This window comes from Leptosomus discolor, chromosome 4 (genome assembly GCF_034619465.1).
Source record: "Leptosomus discolor isolate bLepDis1 chromosome 4, bLepDis1.hap2, whole genome shotgun sequence".
Lineage (NCBI taxonomy): Eukaryota > Metazoa > Chordata > Aves > Leptosomiformes > Leptosomidae > Leptosomus > Leptosomus discolor.
In genome coordinates this window covers 46,349,389-46,366,395 of record NC_141394.1, presented here as the reverse complement: position 1 = coordinate 46,366,395, position 17,007 = coordinate 46,349,389, and the positions used below count along the sequence as shown (strand labels likewise).

Sequence of the window (17,007 nt, the reverse complement as noted above, 5' to 3'; positions counted from 1 at the left end):
CTTTGTAGCGAGGTGGGAAGTCCTGCCTGCATTAGCCTCTCAAGCCAGCCCACACCGAAAACTGTCTGTGCTTCCCCCCCCGCCCCCCTCCCCCCAGCTTTCCTTCTTATCTTATCTGCAAGTGACAAAAGCCACACAACTCAGTAGTTGACTGAAATTCAACACCTTCGGTGCACCAACAAGACCTGGGCTTTGTGGTCAAAGCCAGGTCAAATCCTGAAACTAGCCCTGGCTGGCATTTACACCAGAGCTGCTCCCTTCCTGCAAAGGGGTAGGTTTCCTCCCCGTGCTTTTTATTGCAGTGACAACAGGCACAACTAGTTGGGACTTAAAGAAGGGTCTAACTTTCACTTGATCCTGGTATTAAAGAGCCTGGCCCTCCTACTGCAACACCTCTCCTAGCATCTAGCACACCCCAGTACCCAAGCAGAGAACATTGATCCCAGATCAAGCCAGGTGTGGGTAAGGAATGAGATTGACCTGAAATAAAAGCAGAAAAACCCAAAAAGGCTGTTCCTGGCACTGCAAGCAGGGAAAGAATGAAGAGTAGCTCAGGAACACAGTGGTTAGTGGGGAAGCTTAAAGAGCATAGAGACAAGAGCCTGGCTCCTCTCCTCCTCCCCGCGGCTGCAGAGGCTCTGGAAGCATTTGTGTTGCCAGGAAGGCAGCAAGAATAGGCAGCTCTTTCCTGTTTCAGGCAGTGTAGTCTACTGCAGACATGTGCTCCTCTCTGCCAATGGCTGCTTGCAGAAAGCTGGTCCTGTGTGCAAATCACCTCCCCAGCCCCATGGGATAAGAAGATGGCCAGATACACAGCAAACACTTTGTTCCACCTTTATTTTAACAATCAGATAAAAACAGAACCATAGCTTTAAAAGAGTCATTACATGGCAATTATAAAGTGCATTTTCCACTTGAATGTTGTGTACAAAAATATCTTTTAAAAACAAACATGCAAAACACCCCACAAGGCACTTCCAGGCATAGAGCAAGGAGACCAACCCCTCACTTCTATGTTCACATTGGCAATGGAAAAAGGGAAAAGGGGAAAGGCCACAAGTAGTATTTTTAAACCACTATTGGTCAAATAGTAATTTCCCAGCCTAGCTTTTACTTATGGCATTGCTCTTCTAGCTTACCTTCTGTGTTCCTCCCCAAGCACACCCCATCCACAGCCTGAAAACAATCAGGCCCATAAGGAGATACCACCATCCACAGCACCCCAGACATACATGCCTTGTTTTGGCCCACAAACAGCTCTCCATAGGCATGACAGCATGCCAGGAGAACAGGACATTTCTACAGTCAGTGTCTTACAGCATTAACACCATACACTAAATAATAAAAATAATCAGTGTCACTCAGACTTAAAATTTAAAACCAGGTTCAAGCCAAAGCTAGGCAATAGTCCCTTCAAGAGACACCCCATGCAAGTTCTAAGGGCTGACTTGGGGAGTTGCTGGAACAGAGGAACCAAGCCTGATGAGCTCTGGGCCAGCAAGCAGATTTACCACCTGGACTAAGTGATCAAGCACAGCTATGACATGCATTGATGTTGTGTTTCAAAAAAGCAGCAGCTGAAGGTTAGCTATTCTTCCTGCAAGCTCTACTTGTCCCTTTCAGCATCCAACAGTGATCATAGTATCCCTTCTCAGTTAGGGTAAAACAGCTAGTAAGTATTTTATACAGTAGCCTCCAGAATTAAAAGCTAGATTTAAAAAGTTAAGTAGTCTAGCCCTTTGCTTCTCTACAGCCCACCCATAGGCTATTAAGGCACCCAAAAAATTATATGAAGCTTATGCACTAGAAAAGTAAGATCTCCTTGACTTCTGTTTCTACAAACTATTCAGCACTTTCCCTTTGAGCTGCAGGATTAAGTTATTCTGCTCAACCAGCACACAAGAAGCTTTTGTGAGGCTGTTTGGCACTGCACAATCTGGCCACCTCACCTCAGCGCAGGTCCAGAAGACAAGCCACCTCTGAAGATAGGGATGGCTCACAACAGCAATTCATTCCACATACAGGGGTGGTGTCTGGATAACCCCACATCTCATGCTCCTCACAGGTGGGTGAGACACTTCTTATGGACACAGAGAAGCAGTTTGGGCATTTACAGGTTGAAATGGCAGCGCAGCTACTGCTTCAACAGCACTGGCAGCCCAGCATGTTGATGTTCACCCAGTATGGCCACAGCATCCTCACACATGAGCAGTGCCACACCATGAGCTGCCAAGCAGTTCATGCCACAGAGTAAAAAAAAAAGAAACTATTAGGAGATCTTTTTTTAAGAGCAATGCCATTTCCAAAGCCTATTTATCCCAAAGCATTGCTGGGGTTGCACACACCACCCCTTTCTCAGTCAAGGCACTTCCACCACAATAGGTACACAATAGTCACCTTCTTTAACAGGACACAGCACAGAGTAGCCATGGTCTATTTGCATTTAGCTCCTGTAACACCTGAGCACAGCCTCCTGCACAGAACTCAGATCCCCAGCTGGACAAAACCCTGTTTTACAGTTCACAGGAGGAAGAACTGCATTTTCAGGACCCAGCATGGCCAACAGTTGATTTTGATGATGCTTTTTCCCCTTGATGGACATCTGATCACTTGCAATTAAAGAAACAGGAAGGTTTTGAAGAAGGCAGTCAAGGCTGTCAACCCACAGCTGTGTTAGAAGTACCACACAGCTACAGCTAACCTATTTTTGGTAACACCAAGGGTATAATGAGAGTTTTTCAAGATCAGTTGATATAACTGCTGGTGACTAGGCATATCAGATCCTCTCCCACAGGCACTATGTCTCCTAATATGGCAGGCTGTAGGGCCACATTTCCTGTCACCACAGTTGCATTTTCATTTCCAAAACACCCTTTATGCCTCCAGTGGGAACGATCTCACACTACAAGGACATGTGCAAGGAAAAGACTCCATTCCCCACAAGCCAACCACTCCATTTCCCAACAGGCCTGGGCCAGCTTTGCAAGGAGAACCCTGCAGCTGAAGTACAGCCCACTAAAAATATAATACTAGAACATATTTTGAAAAAGCCTTTTAACACTAGGCAAGCAATACAAACCAGCCACCACTATATAGCTTGGACAGACGATATAAGCACTGTAGTGTTTCCCTGGAGACTAGCAGCTTTATAGAAGAGGAAAGAGTTGCAGCACTGAAGAGACACACGAGCAACAGCTCCTGGTCCTTTGAGCATCCAGAGAGCCAAGTTATCAGAGTTGGGGCAGGGAAGGCAGCCCTTTATGCCAGAGATGCTTCCCTGACTATAAGGCCACTGCCAGCAGTGCACTGCACATCTGGTTTTTGCTGGGAGGCTTATGCAGAGCTACACAGAGCCATTCTTCTTCCACTTTTCTGTACACCTCACATTCAGACCAGCTCCCAGGCCTGCGGACACGCCAGCAATAGTCAGTCAGTCAGGACTTAGTCCTTGGGTCAATAGTAAGGCCCTAGCTTCTCATAGCCTGAATAGCTGGGCCACTCGGGAAAGAGGCCATAGGAGCACCGAGGGCTCCCAAACTGGTCAAAGGAGCTGCCAAAGTCAGGGCCCCGCGGGGGGTGGCCGGCTTCCTGGGCAGACTTCAGTTCTGATCGTATGATCCTGTAATTTGTGCCCCTGTTGCTGTCCCAGTACACCTTCCCATTACACTCAAAGGAGATGGCAAACTCAACTCTTTCGTGGGATTGAATTCCCTCGGGCAAGCTGATGTCAAAGGAAAATGTGTCCCGATCTGACCCTCCATACATATCCTTGACATACTGGCATGGGTAATCTACAAAGTTTTTCCAGGTGTCAAATGTCATCCTGATTTTCACAGTCTTTTCAAAAGCAAGGTTCTTCACCTTCACTGTTCCCACAACGGATCGCTCCTTCAGCATACAGTTTTCAAGGCAGACACAGTCTGCCTGGAGGCGGTTTCTGAAGTCCAGGTAGTCCACAGAGGGCTGAACAAAATCCAGGACAAAGCTGTCCCTCTCCACTGTTGTCAGACCTACAATGTTGTCTATCAGCTCGGTGATGTTGAAAGGAATATCTAGTGGATCGTCAAACTCCGAGAATACCTTCACCATCGTCAGAGCAAAGCCTCTGCTATCGGCAAACGACACCCTCTTCTTCACTTTGTTGTGTGCGAAGGAGTTTGCTGCCTCTTCTGGTCCATTCAGCACAGTTTTGCTACTCAGCTGGATGCAGGGCCGCAACGGCTTGCTTGGCTTCGGAGTAATTTTGCAGGCACACTTCTCTCTTCTCAAGGGTGAAGAGCATAGGTAAAGCTGCATTGCTACATCCACAGCCATTGCTTGTTTGTGAGGAAAATAGTCTAATACTCTGGAAGATGACAAGAAGGGTCAGTTGATGTTAGAAAAGCATTTTAATGTGACTTTTGTCAGACAACTGCTACACCACTTCCCCCAGCCATCCCAAAGAAACTTGCTTCCATCAACCCCACAAGTCCCTCAAGCTTAACTAAAGGCAAGTACTTGCATAGTGCGATTTATTTACAGACACACTGAGAAATGTGCTACAAGCACAAGTGGCAGGACCGCAGCCTGTTGTGCCCCTGAACAAGATCTTGTTCCAATTGCTACAGGGACAGTCACCATTTGAAGACACGCACAGGCACTGCCCTAATAGACTAGCAATAGCAGGCTCCAGAAGATTTCTGGACCAAAGCAAAGCCCACAGCTCAGTCCTGCTGATGTCCACAAAACCCAGAGTTTATCAAATTTCAGTGCTACGTAAAGCAATATTCCTGCTGTGCTCCCCTCCCTCTGGGAGAGGCTCTCCCCAGGGCATCTGATGCTTTTGTGGCAGGAAGAACTCAGTTTGTCACAAACTGCTGTACACAACTGACCTCACCTCTCACAAAACCCCAGATGTCTGGTATTTTTAGAGGCTAAAAGCACTTGCTTAGTTAAGCTACATACTTTGTCTCCCAGAACTCCATCTAAAACACCTGCAAGTGGTATTATAAGGATAGCAACAGTCTGATACAGCAGCAGGGTAAACATTTAGCTGACATTGCTCCATATCTACAGAGGAGCCTCTTTCTTCCCTCTACTGCACTTTAAAACAGATGTCAGCTCAGATGGCCCAGCAGGTTTTACCTCCAGTGCAGAGTTCTCGCCTCAAGCTTCCACAGCACTTGCACTGAGCCCCTGGGAAACACCCATACAGGGCTCTGCCAAACACAACTCACAGCTGACCAAGCCTTTGGAAAAAAGTCCTTCCCCCAGAAGGTGCAGGCTGTGTGCCCCTCCACCACAGCCTCTCCTCCTCCCGTGCCCAGGCCATTCCTCCAGGTATGCAGATCCATCCCTCCCTGTGCACCCACTCTAGGGCAGCTCCCACCCAGCACCTTGCTAGATGTAGCCCTAGAGTTGCCTTTGCAGCCAGGCAGCTCCTAGAATGCCATACCTATCACTCCTGTGCTTACCCTGAGGTTAGGCTGGATGCTTTTGGCAGAATCTGTTTGACCTGGCTCTGGATAAATCACTGGACAAATCTGTCACACACAACCCCCTTAAGTCAACTACATTACAGCTGACCTTAAACACAGAGTATTCCCATAATAAAAATCCTGTTTGGCTGCAGACCAGGCTCCAAAGCTGGTCCCACCACAGAGGGCAGGGCAAGCCAGCAGCGGTAGCAGCAGCCTCCGGCCATGTGATGCAGCAGAGCTGTGGCTGCCAAAGCCACGCACAGCCAGCTCTAGTACTGGATCGCTGCCCCCGTGCCAAGAAAAAGCAAGAGCTACACTCTCCAATTCAGTGCTTTAACACCCCACCCTGCAACACCAACAGAGCAGCTCTGAGCAGGCTTTCACAGCATCCATTCAGCAAGGGCATCTGTTTATTCAGAGCACATGTGCCAAGGCTTGCTTCCTAACACACCCACCAGCTAACTCCTGCATTGCCTCCTTCAGCCTCCTTTCAGCTCAAGGGTAGCTGTACAAGACAGACAGCAGATCCACCTGTCTGCTAATATTGTTCTGCTCATCTCTACCTGGTTTTGCCAAGTTTTTATTCAAGCATTCTTTATATAGGTCATTTCCTCCTTTAACTTAATGCAACCTCCAACACTTCTCTCTTACTTGGGCCAGTTTCATCTGCATTGCATCTTTTCCCAGGGAAATTTATTCAGCTGAGTTCCCCTAACTGCTGAGAACTCAAGCCTTGGTTATTCATCATTTTTAGAATGAAGAGGCATGAAATATCCAACCTGATTTGCATTACTTGGAGCTTTTTTCCAAGAACTACATTAAGAGCTTTTCATACCTACTATTAGGCTGAGCAGCATGCTTTTACAAACGTTCCCAGCTCATTTGATACGCCAGACATCTCTTTTTGCTCTTGAGAGCCTGCTGATGCTCAACCCTCAGCCAGATGAAGGTTTCCATTTTGGAGCTAGTGTTGGCCACCTTGAACTTCAGATGCTTTGAAGGCAGGAGCAGGGAAATAGCTTTGAGAACTCATACAGGAAAGGAAGCTCTAGGAAGCAAGCGGTGCAAGGCAGGCATCCCTACATTGGCCCCCAGGTATGGGGGCCAATTCCTTTCCCCCTCCTCTCAAAAGGAAGAGGAGAGACAGATCCTGCCTCTGGACACCTTTCCACAACTTTAGCCTCTCCAGAAGAGGATGTCACTGCTCACTCTTCCCTCCGTTACTTCTAGGAAGGAGAAGCAGGTCAGAGGAAAGGAATTACTTACACCTACATTCATCAAAACCCTTCAACAGCCTCCATTCCGCTTCCAGCACTGTTTTGAACAGGTAATCCTCCTGCAGAGGGCTGGACACCCAGCAGCTGCAAAGCCACAAGTTTTTTGACGCGAGAGGCCGCTGAATGAAGCCGCGTTCGGCTTATCTGCCCTCCTCATCCCTCCGGTTCGGAAAGGCCGAGCTGTTCCGAGGGCACAGCCCAGCTCCCCCAGGCATTCCCCCGAGGCGTGGGCGAAGCGCGAACCGCTACAGCCCCTCTCCGCAAGCAAAAGCGGCGCTGCAAACCCGAGCCAAGGCCCGCCGCCGCTCCAATACACCCCCAGCGAGCCGGGCAGAGGGGCGTCCCGCCGCCTCGGGGGTTAGGCGCCCAGCTCACCCGTGGAGCCAAGCCTAGAGGGTCCCTGCCCCCTTCCCCGCTAGCAGCACCGCGTCAGGGAGCGCCGGTACTGCTCCCACGCACCCGAGGGGGCCGCGACCCCGCACCGGGCGGGACACAGCAAGCCCTAGGGAAGACAAACGGGAACAGCGGAAGCCGCGAGCCCCGCAGGACCATACCTGGCGCAGTGCATGAGCCCGGTACCCCTCAACTCGCCACCGCCCGGGCAGCGCCGGACTCGGCGCCTTAAGACCGACTGCCCGCCGCGCCCCGCCCCGCCCTCCCGGCCAGTCCCGCGCCGCAGCCAATGGGCGCGCTCCGAACGCGGCGGGGGGCCAATAGGCGCCGGGCGGCCGGCACGCGAAGGGCCGGGGAGGGAGCGGCCGGTCAGGAGCTGTGGCGGGGGGAGCGCCCTCGGTCCGGCGGCGGCGGGGCTGGGGGCAGCGCTTCCCAGGGCTCTCAAACCTGCAGGGACCCTCTGTTTTGTGGAGGGGCCTCGCTGAGTCAGCCAGGGCCGCCGCCTTTCGCCGAGTAGGGCTGGCTTGGTTCGGCAGAAGGTCCGAGCTCCGTGTCAGGCCTCGGGTGGTCCCCGGCCCTCACCGTCCTGCGGCGGCACACGGCTCCTGTGCCGTGGTGCCGCCTCTGCCTGCCCAGAAGGGCAGAGTGGGGGCTTTGTGAACATCCACGAAGAAGCAGATAAGGGCTAAACCTATAGGAACGGCGTTCTTGGGGCGGGAAAGCCTTTTTGGGGCACCTACCTTCTCGGCTGAGCTGGCCCAGGGTGTTTGGGCGCTCAGGGGCGGGTGGGGAGGAGGGCTGCTCGCACATCCACGGCTTGTGACCGTGGCTCCAGGCTGCGGGTCTGTGCTAGCACTGTGTAGAAATCTCCAGAGGATACTCCAAAATCCTCTTTCCGGACAATGCTGATGGTGTGGGGTGGAAAAAATTACTTTCTCATAGAGGTGAATTACGGTAGGGAAAAAACCATGCGCGGGACCCAGCTGGCACAGAGACCCACCCCACGAGAGTCCCTGTCCGGGCACATCTGCAGAGCTGGGAAGGTGTTTCTGACACCCTAAAAACATCTGCCAGGCCAGTCAATGGTCTGCCAGTGGCTGCTTTGTGCTTTGGGCCCTCCTGCCCCCAGTTCCTGTCGCTGCTCTGAGCCCGATGTCCTCAACAATGCGAACAATGTGCATGGAGCTGGCTGCCTTGGCAGGAAAGCGGCTCTGGGGAGAAATGCCACCTCCATGTGTGAACAGCAGAGGCCGTAAAGCCTGCTGCGAGGTAGGGATGGTGCATCTACCTTCTCTGCACGGTAACGATGGGGATAATAGTATTTGCCTCTTTTTGTGCCACATCTGGCCTCTAACTACACAGCTGTGAGCAATGCTGCACTCTCTCGCCTCCCTTACAGAGCATAAAAGCAGGATTGAAGTGTCAACATTTGTTTTCAATTAACTTGTGGAAACACACACAGCTATTGTTAAAGCCAGAGACTTCCTGCTGGAAGGTGCCATTTCATAAACTTATTACTCTGCAAGGCAAGAGGGTTTTGTTGAGGGGAAAAAAACACATTGGTTTTTGGTTTAAACCCTTTTTAGATAAAGGCAGTGATAAGACTTAAAGTTGGGGAGAGAGAGCTGAAAGATGCACCCACTGCAGGAGTCTTGCAGGCTTACAGTAATATTTTATGTGCCAAGGGTATGGTGGGATTTCAGCACATGCTATTTAGTGATGGGGTTTACAGCAAGGATAAAGGGAACATGATCAGATTTGCCTATGAGCAATAGACAGAGGCCAGATAAGGTGGTCACACCCCATGGGCCCTCTGCACTGCTGCCTTCCCTTCTCCAGGCGGGGCCACCACAGCCTGGCTCAGCGTTGCTGATCTTGGGACACTGGAGAGATTCAGGTGGAAGCAGTGAGTTTAACGGGATAAGGCTAAAAACCCAGGAAGCCCCAACCTGACTTACCTTTTTCTCTCTGCTCTGCTGCAGGTTTCTTCTGTGCGTTGCTGGCTGCTCAGCACCACAGAGGTGCTGAGGAAGATGTTGGTTAGCCTCTGACCTGCGTGGGTTTTGGCTAGCCAGCCCCCAGTGCTGGGGAAGGAATGTACGCAAGGTGGCTTCAAGCCCATTTCTGCCCCGCGATACAAGCGCTGTTTGCCATGAGTGGGGCAAGGTGTTTCACAACTGCTGCTTGGTGTTTGCCCCCAAAGCAAAGGTAGGTGGAAGTTGGGGCAGGGTGTTGTGGCGGGCTGTGGACACAGGCTGTTATCTTTGGGGAATTGAGATAGTGGCTATATTTAGCCCTGTGCTAGGCCCTTGTACAGTGGTCTTTGTGATTTCCCCACAGCTTTCCATCCCTCCCACCTTGCTGAGGGATGAGGAAGAGCTTGCTCCTGAGTATGGGGAAGAGGCTCCAGGGGTGTTTCTCCCTGGGGGAGCGTTGCAGAACCAGTCCTATTCATGAAAGACAGCTCTGGAAGGAGGGTCCCACTCTCCCATCAGGTCTCACCTGGGGTTTGTTTCTGGTTTGGCTGGAAGATTTACCCCAGGGAGACCTGGGGCAGAACATGGTGGCTCCTGCACCCCTGGGGTGCGTCCCTGGTGGTGTGCTGCAGGAGGGGAGGCAGACCTTCTCTGTCCCTCCTGTGGGGTGGCCCTCCTTCCACCACCACAGTCTCTGAAGAGCCACCTCTACCAGCAAGCTTGAGTAGGTCCTTGGGGACCCTTCCTGGTCCTGCCACCTCCTCTGGTGCCCTGCCAGAGGTGGGAGTGGATGGAGCATCTTCTCCTCCCTGTCAGGAACCGGCAGGCTGCTGCAACAGCTCGGCCTCCCAGCAGCTGGCTGCTGGGCAGCCCCGGTGGGGAAGGGGAGAGGGGCTGGGGGTGTTGTGCAACGTGTCCACACCACAGCAGGCTGCGGGGCCAAGGCTCAAGGGTGAGTGTTGTAAACTGGTGGAGGGGCTGATGTAACAGCACTGCCTGGGGAACCGCGCCAGGGCTGCTGCCGTGGGGCAACCCATCCCACACCTCGTGCCCTCTCCCAAATCAGCAGTTCCCTCCTGATATCTTCTTCTCTCAATCACCCCTGCTGCCATCCCCCATCACTGCCAATGGGCACAGGGGCTCCAGCCCCCTGCAACTCCACAGACAACTGCGGCCCCAGCCCAGCTGGGGTCGCCCAGCAACATGGTTTGAGGGGGAGGTCTCCATCCCTGGCCATTGAAAGCCCTCAGGGGGGTGGTGGTGAAGGTGCCGTGCTCGCCACAGTAGCCCGCGGATGCAGACAATGCCCGCTGTGGTGTTGCAGCTGATGCTGTTGCAATGTTGGCATTTGCCAGCAATTTTCAAATCGTCAATGCTGAGAAGCTGCTGCTGCTGCCTGTGAGCCAGGCTGCGATGCTTGCACCAAGCAGAGGAGGGGTTTTTTTAAAGTCCACCTGCCTGTAACAGGGCTATGAGGGTAACTCTGAAGTAATTTTGATCGGATGTTGCCTCATATCAAAATGCTAAAGGAAAAACTAGTTTTGGAGTATTTTTTGTCATCGAGGGCACGTGATCAGGGAGAAAAGCCTGACTGAAGCAGAAGAGGCTATTTTAGGCAGCACTGGGGCACAGCAGGAAGGGCAGCCGGGCCAGTGCAGAGCCCCAGAAGCGGAGGCAGCCAGCAGCATGATGTGCCGTCCTCCAGAAAGGATGTATCTGTGGCTGAGCTGGGTGCCTGTCTGGCTGTTTGTCCTCCCTCATCCCTTCTAGACATGCTGGTGGATTTCAGCCACACTTGACAACAGGGTGGGAAGTAGGTTTTGTGAGAATCAACAGCTGGTGGGGAGAGACCCAGTGACCATCTTCACTGAGCAAAAGTGGAGTGGGGCTTGGCTGCTGGGGCCTACTGGCCAGCTGGTGCCTGCACCAGCTGGCCAGCCAGCACTGACAGCCCCTTGGCCAGCACATGTTAGGGGGCTGGTCTTGGAGTGGTGGAGAAAGCTGGGATAACAAAAGCGGGAGAGAGGGACAACATGACAGAAATCTGCAGGGAGCAAAGCTTCTCTTGCTCTACAGTTCACCAACCAACTTGGACTTAGCTGCAACTGTGTGCTGAGGTCTGACGGGTGTTGCTGGGAGCTCATTGTGGTCCCAGACCCCTGTCCACCTCCTGCAGGGTCACAGCAAACACAACTCCACCAAAGAAAAGATTTGAGAAGTCCTGTCAGGTGATGGGATTCCCTTCTTTTATTTCCATAGGTCTCAAAGTACTGTGGCCATGCCAGGAAATTAAGCAAAGGCATTCAACGTGCCCCAGTATCAAAGGAAATCCTGCGCTCAGTTAAGGTTTTTGGCTGTGCTTTGGGGAGCTGTGCTCCAAGGCAGAGGCCCCACTGCTTCTCCTGGCTTTGTCCAGAAACAGGGAGTTACTTCAGTACATTGCCTGCAGGCCCGAGGTAGGATATTTACCTTGGCGTGGCTCCCTTTGGATCTCATATGTGCTCATGGTCAAGCACCCTGAGGAACATGTACTCTGCCCTGCTGAAGACCATGGCACCTTCCCTTCTGGCCCAACGTGCACAGAGAAGATAGTGTGGGGCCAGATGCAAAGCCTAGCCTGGGACTACGTGTTGTAGAGTAAAACTGGGTAGTATAAAATGACTGGGTAGTGTAAAACTATTGGTTCTTAATAATAAAAAAGCCCAGCAAGAAAGACCATGAAAATCCTTGCAAAAAAAAAAAGGAGGTTATGGGGGAGGGAATGAGTGCAAATAAGTTACTACAAATGCCTTAAGGAAAGCTGCTACCCACAGAGAAAAAGGGAATGGGCTTCCAGTAAAGGAAGAGACCAAAGGGCAGCACAAGGAGACAAGATGACACTAGAGCGACTAAATGATAAGCAGGCAGGAACAACAAAGAGGTAAGTCCTTGGCCAGGTGTACCACATGCTTGTGGAAAATGTTATAGCAGTGCTAAGGTGAGACACTATATGCAGGGTACCAGGCTAAAGCAACCTCTTCCCCAGAGATTGGGATGCAAAGGTGGGCGAGCCCCTCCAAGAAGAGAAGGCTGCCTCCTCCTTTCTCAACATTTGTGATGTTCTGTTCAGAAAGCTGCTCTGAGACCTTGCCTTCATGCAGTCTACAGATTTCTTTCCTATCAGTGAAGTCCTGGAAAAATCATAGCAAAAGAAAGGAGGTTGGTTGTCTGCCCCAAGATTGCACAAAACAGCGCAACAACTATGTATCCATCCTTACTTTTTTTTTCTTGAGAGCATTGCTTCCCCGAGTGAACATGCACTGTGGAGATACTTGGCTTGACCTCCCAGGAACTTTTCTGTTAGGCTTCAGCTGATGCAGAGAAACTCAGTGGCTTTCCATCCCTTCTGCTGTTTGCTTGAACACAGGAGTACCTAGTTGTGCAGGTACGAGGTGTAAAAAAAAAAAAATAAATTGTCTGTAAGCAGTACATGCCCCCCTACATGAAGCGAAAAAGGTGCACACAGCCTAGACTAGAACCTCAAATCCTCCAAATTCCCCATGTGCTCTGGCAGCCAGGGCAGGGCTGGAGTGGCGAGAGTATGAAAAGGAATCGAGGCTATTTCCATCAATACACTGATTTGATTGCAGAGAGAGAGGGATGCTCAACCCCTCTCAGGCAGGCTGAATCAGTCCAGCTGCATTGAGAGCTTGCCTTGTTTATACCGTACGAGCGTCTGACCATCTGGCCTTGTATCTGCCCTAGATGCACAAGTCGTAGTGAAGCAATATATATTTTAACCTTGGTGGCCTACAAAGAGTGCAAACCTTGTTTTGTTCTTGGGAACGTGCATGTATCCAGGCCTGGGGACTAGGGGGCTTATCTTCACATGAGAGACTGCTTTGCCTGAGAGTCACTTGTATGCTGATGAAGGCTGAGAGAGAAAGGGCCAGACTGAGGAGTTCTTGATGATAAATATGATCCTAAGCTCCTTTCAGGGGTTCATGCCCTTCAGCTGAGCCTCTGTCTGTATCCAGGCTCTCTCTGCTGCCGCAGAGAATGGTCAGTCCCTCCATGAAGCATTTTGTCCCACCTTAAGATTAGTGTCAATGGAAGATGGGATCCGTTGCTTTCTGGACTTGCCTATGTCTGTGTATTCACTATAGAAGGGATCTGAAAATCAGCAAGAACAAGATGCCTGACTTTTAAATGGTATCTCGAGCAAGTACCAAAGGCAATGTCAACAGTAGAGGCAAGAGCTGAGCAGAGGGTGCTGGGGAAGGAGGTCAGCTGGAGCTACTCCCGTCATCAGCCTTTGCATTCTTCAAAAACATTTTTCAAGTGTAATCTGGGCTTTTATTTGGAAGTTTTAATTTAATCCCAGGAAAAAAAAACACCCTGTTAAATATTCAATGATTTACCCAATTATCCAGAAGCTTGAAGTTTTCTTCTTGCAGAAAGTGACTGCTAGCAAAAATTACCCCTCTCTGGGGTTCTTGTACTTCTGAATTTGCACATTAAATGCAGCTAAGTAGGTCACTTGAGATCCCAGGTTTGGTGCATACAAATACCTCCACTGTCTGCAGGTAGCTTGGCATTGCCTCTTCTCATGAGTGCTTAGGATCCCCCAGAGACAGCTGTCTTCCTGCCTGATCTCACAAGATCTAGCTAATCTCATCTGCACGTAGCAGGAATCAGTTATGCACAGCATCTTTGCACCAGAGCAAGTACTTCTAAGCTTGGATTGGATGAGACAGAATTTAGGAAATGTGCCTGCAGACAACAGACACACCCAGAGCAGGAATAACTCTGATGGGACCTGGAAAGCGGGCTAGTTATTCATGGGAAGCCCGCCACTGGCTCTGGTTAGGGAGGAGGAAGTCAGGCCATTGGATGGCACGATAAGCAGCATTCAAGTGCTGGAAACAGCGCATGTCCCAAGCCCATGGAGACTGAGAGCATTTTTGGCTGTCTCCTTCATCCCTCCTCTTCTAGTCTTTGCTCATCTCCTAATACTGATCTGCCCAGCCTCCCTCTGCTGCATGGGATGCCACGCGGAAGAGGAGGGTGCTGCCAGCCTTCAGCAGCAGCTGCCGGGATCCTGCAGTGGCTGAAAACCAGTGTAAAGAAAATGCAACCCCACTCTCAAAAGTGAAACAAACTGCTTGGTGCCCATCAAGTTTCCCTAGATGCCACTGAAGCCTGAGCAGAAATCAAAGTGCTGGAAGGCAAGTCAAGCTGACACGCAGCAGGTGGCAAAGGAGAAGGTCTTTGGCTATGGGAGACCAGCTTATAGTGATCTGAACCAAGTGGCACCAGCAAAGCTGGAAAAAAGCAGTGATAACCAGGGGCTGTAGGAAAACCAGTAAGCTGAAATGAATATTATGGTTCTGAAAGTCATCACAAGTAGGCTGGGAACCGAATTTGCTGACTTACCGCTCCTGATAAAAGGGAGACAGATCTAGAAGATGTGCAATAGTGCATAGCAGCTGAACATCCCCTGATGCCTGCTGTATTTTGGATGACTGGTTTTCGAGAAAGGAAGTAAACGCAACATTGCTTTTTCATGTCTTGTGCAAGAGGACAGCAATGCCGGCCTCTGTGTGACTCATGGACACAAAGGCACACACATACACATGTGCTTTCATGGATACATTCTTGCACAAAGATGTGCATGGAAAGATGTAAGAGTTCAGTGTTATGCCCTATGTCCAAATAAGCTCAAAGAGCAGAATGTCATCTGCTGTGGAGCTTTCAGTTGCAGAGAGAAAAGAAACCTGGTTGCACAGATATTGAGCTGTCTTAGGTTTTGATCTTTTTTTCACATCCAGAACTGCAATGATAACTCAGGTGGTTTTTCCAAAAGCCAAATGCCACTTGGTCTCTGCTGACAGGCCATCTTTCCTAATCTTTCAAAAATGCTGTGACTCCTACTGCATTGGTCCAATTTTGTGCAGTACCACTCCATCAAAACTCATAGTGCAATGCTGGAAAATTGCAGGCAGTACGAAACTCTATGCACTAATTATTTCCATTCCTGTAAGGGTCACTTCAGAACACAATGTCTTCTCTGATGTTCGGGCTCCCAGTGTGGCAACAGCCTGGAAAAGACCAAATGCTGTGTTTTCTGAAACAGGTTGCTGTAACCTTATCATCTGAGACTCACAGAGCACTTCGGGTCTTGTTGTCAGCATTTCCAGAGACAGGAAGGTGCTGTCACGTCCCAGAGAAGGGCTGTATATCTAGGCTGGCTGCCCCATGGAGGGCTGACCCACCTCAAACGCTGCCAACTTTCTTGGCTCTCTTTGATTGTGCGGTCTTGAAATGACTTCAAGTCCAGTCTTCCAACTTCCCCTCCCCCAAGGTCATTGCTGGTTGGATCCCCTGTGGGAGCCCTAATGCAGCTCAGATCATTGCTGCCATGACCTGGGTCTGAGCTGTTTGACAGTTTTGGGATAACCTTTGTAGCCTTCAGACCCACAACCACTAGAATTGTGGTTGTGGTGAGGTTTGCCTAGGTAAGGGATTTGCTTGAGTCCTCCAAAAGGTAGGCAGAGTTAGCTCAATCAAATCAAATAATCAAGTACTATTTGATTAACGGCTTAACCCGAGCTGTCTGTGGCCTCCCTGAAAGCCAGGGCCTGACCCAGCCTGCGCAATGGCACAGTTGGGGCTTTGCACCATTCTCGTGCAAGGAACCATGTGCCGCACGTGCAGGACGGAGCTACCTTGGCACCCAAACTGCTTCTGAGCTTTTTAAAGCCTCTGCTTAAATGTGAGCTAAGGTAGCTATAAATAGCAATGGGTGGCCCCTGGTTAACCCAGGGGCTTTGATCACGGAGCTGGCTCCGCATGTCAGTGCTTGGCTGCTCTCAGCCTCAGCTTTCATATCAGCTGGGGGCCAAGTTCATCAGCACTCCTGGCTCATTGCTGCCTTGTAGTCTGCGTAGTGGGAGGAGGGCAGGCATATGTTTCATTAGACACCTGAAAATACATATCTGTCTGTTATATGGCAATATATATGCTGGTACATAACTACAATATACAATTTGTAACAGAAAACATAAAGCATAAATTGCAAATTAACACTTAAGTGCAAGGCAAACTGTAGAGATTTCTAAAGTTAAATAATATATTTTTTAAAAAATCTCTAAATAAAGGTTGGAGGCAGCTGCCTCGTGGCAGGGAGGATGCTTGACACCAACATTGCAAAGCGGGCAATGTCCCCATCCAGTACGGGTGCTGCAGTGGACAGTCTATCATGGGCCTGACTGCTGCCTATCACAGTGCTGCTGTCCCCCAGCATTTCTTATCTGCACGAACACACATCCTATTTGTTGAGTGGACTTCCTTTGTTTTGCAGCCCACTCTCCCTTATGGGTGTGTTCTCACCTTATGTTCGGATGGCGGGGTTGTGATACGTCAAAGGCATTGTGCCTCACTCCAGCTTTAATTGCCTTGTTCCGGTCATTCCAAAGTTTGAGGCTCTTAAATCATCATCAGAGCTGTATTCCCCAATGCCAGGCACTGCCGAGGCTGTATGGGGAGCACTGTGCCAAGTCTGGGTCCCCAATGTGACAGAAATGGTGACAAGCTGCAGCCAGGCGGCAACCACCAAGTTCATAAAAGTGTGGAGCACGTGGTGTATAAGGAGCAACTGAGGGAGCTGGGGTTCTTCAGCCCAGAGGAGAGACAGACGCTGGGGCTCCAGATGCATCTTCCTCTGCCTGGGAGGTAGACAGGGAGTGCAGAGCCAAATCCTTCTCAGAGGTGCTTGGTGAAAGGACAAGAGCCAACAGGCACATCCACGATACAGGGACCTCTGATGAGGTAGGTGGAAACCACTCTGCTGCAGAAGAATGGGGCAGCAGTACATGGCCCAGAGAGGTGGTGGCATCTCCATCCCTGCGGACCATCAAGCCT

At 50.6% G+C, this 17,007-nt stretch overlaps 1 protein-coding gene across 1 annotated transcript; it reads right to left on the bottom strand.

Moving 5' to 3' along the window:
• Positions 1 to 3,098: 3,098 nt before the first annotated feature.
• PPP1R3B (protein phosphatase 1 regulatory subunit 3B) lies at positions 3,099 to 7,317 on the bottom strand. The gene is made up of 2 exons (XM_086464369.1): positions 7,291 to 7,317; positions 3,099 to 4,345 (listed from the first exon to the last, which is right to left on the bottom strand). The coding sequence occupies exons 1-2, from the start codon at positions 7,302 to 7,304 to the stop codon at positions 3,454 to 3,456; spliced, it is 906 nt and encodes a 301-aa protein (XP_086320495.1). The 5' UTR covers positions 7,305 to 7,317; the 3' UTR covers positions 3,099 to 3,453.
• Positions 7,318 to 17,007: the final 9,690 nt, after the last annotated feature.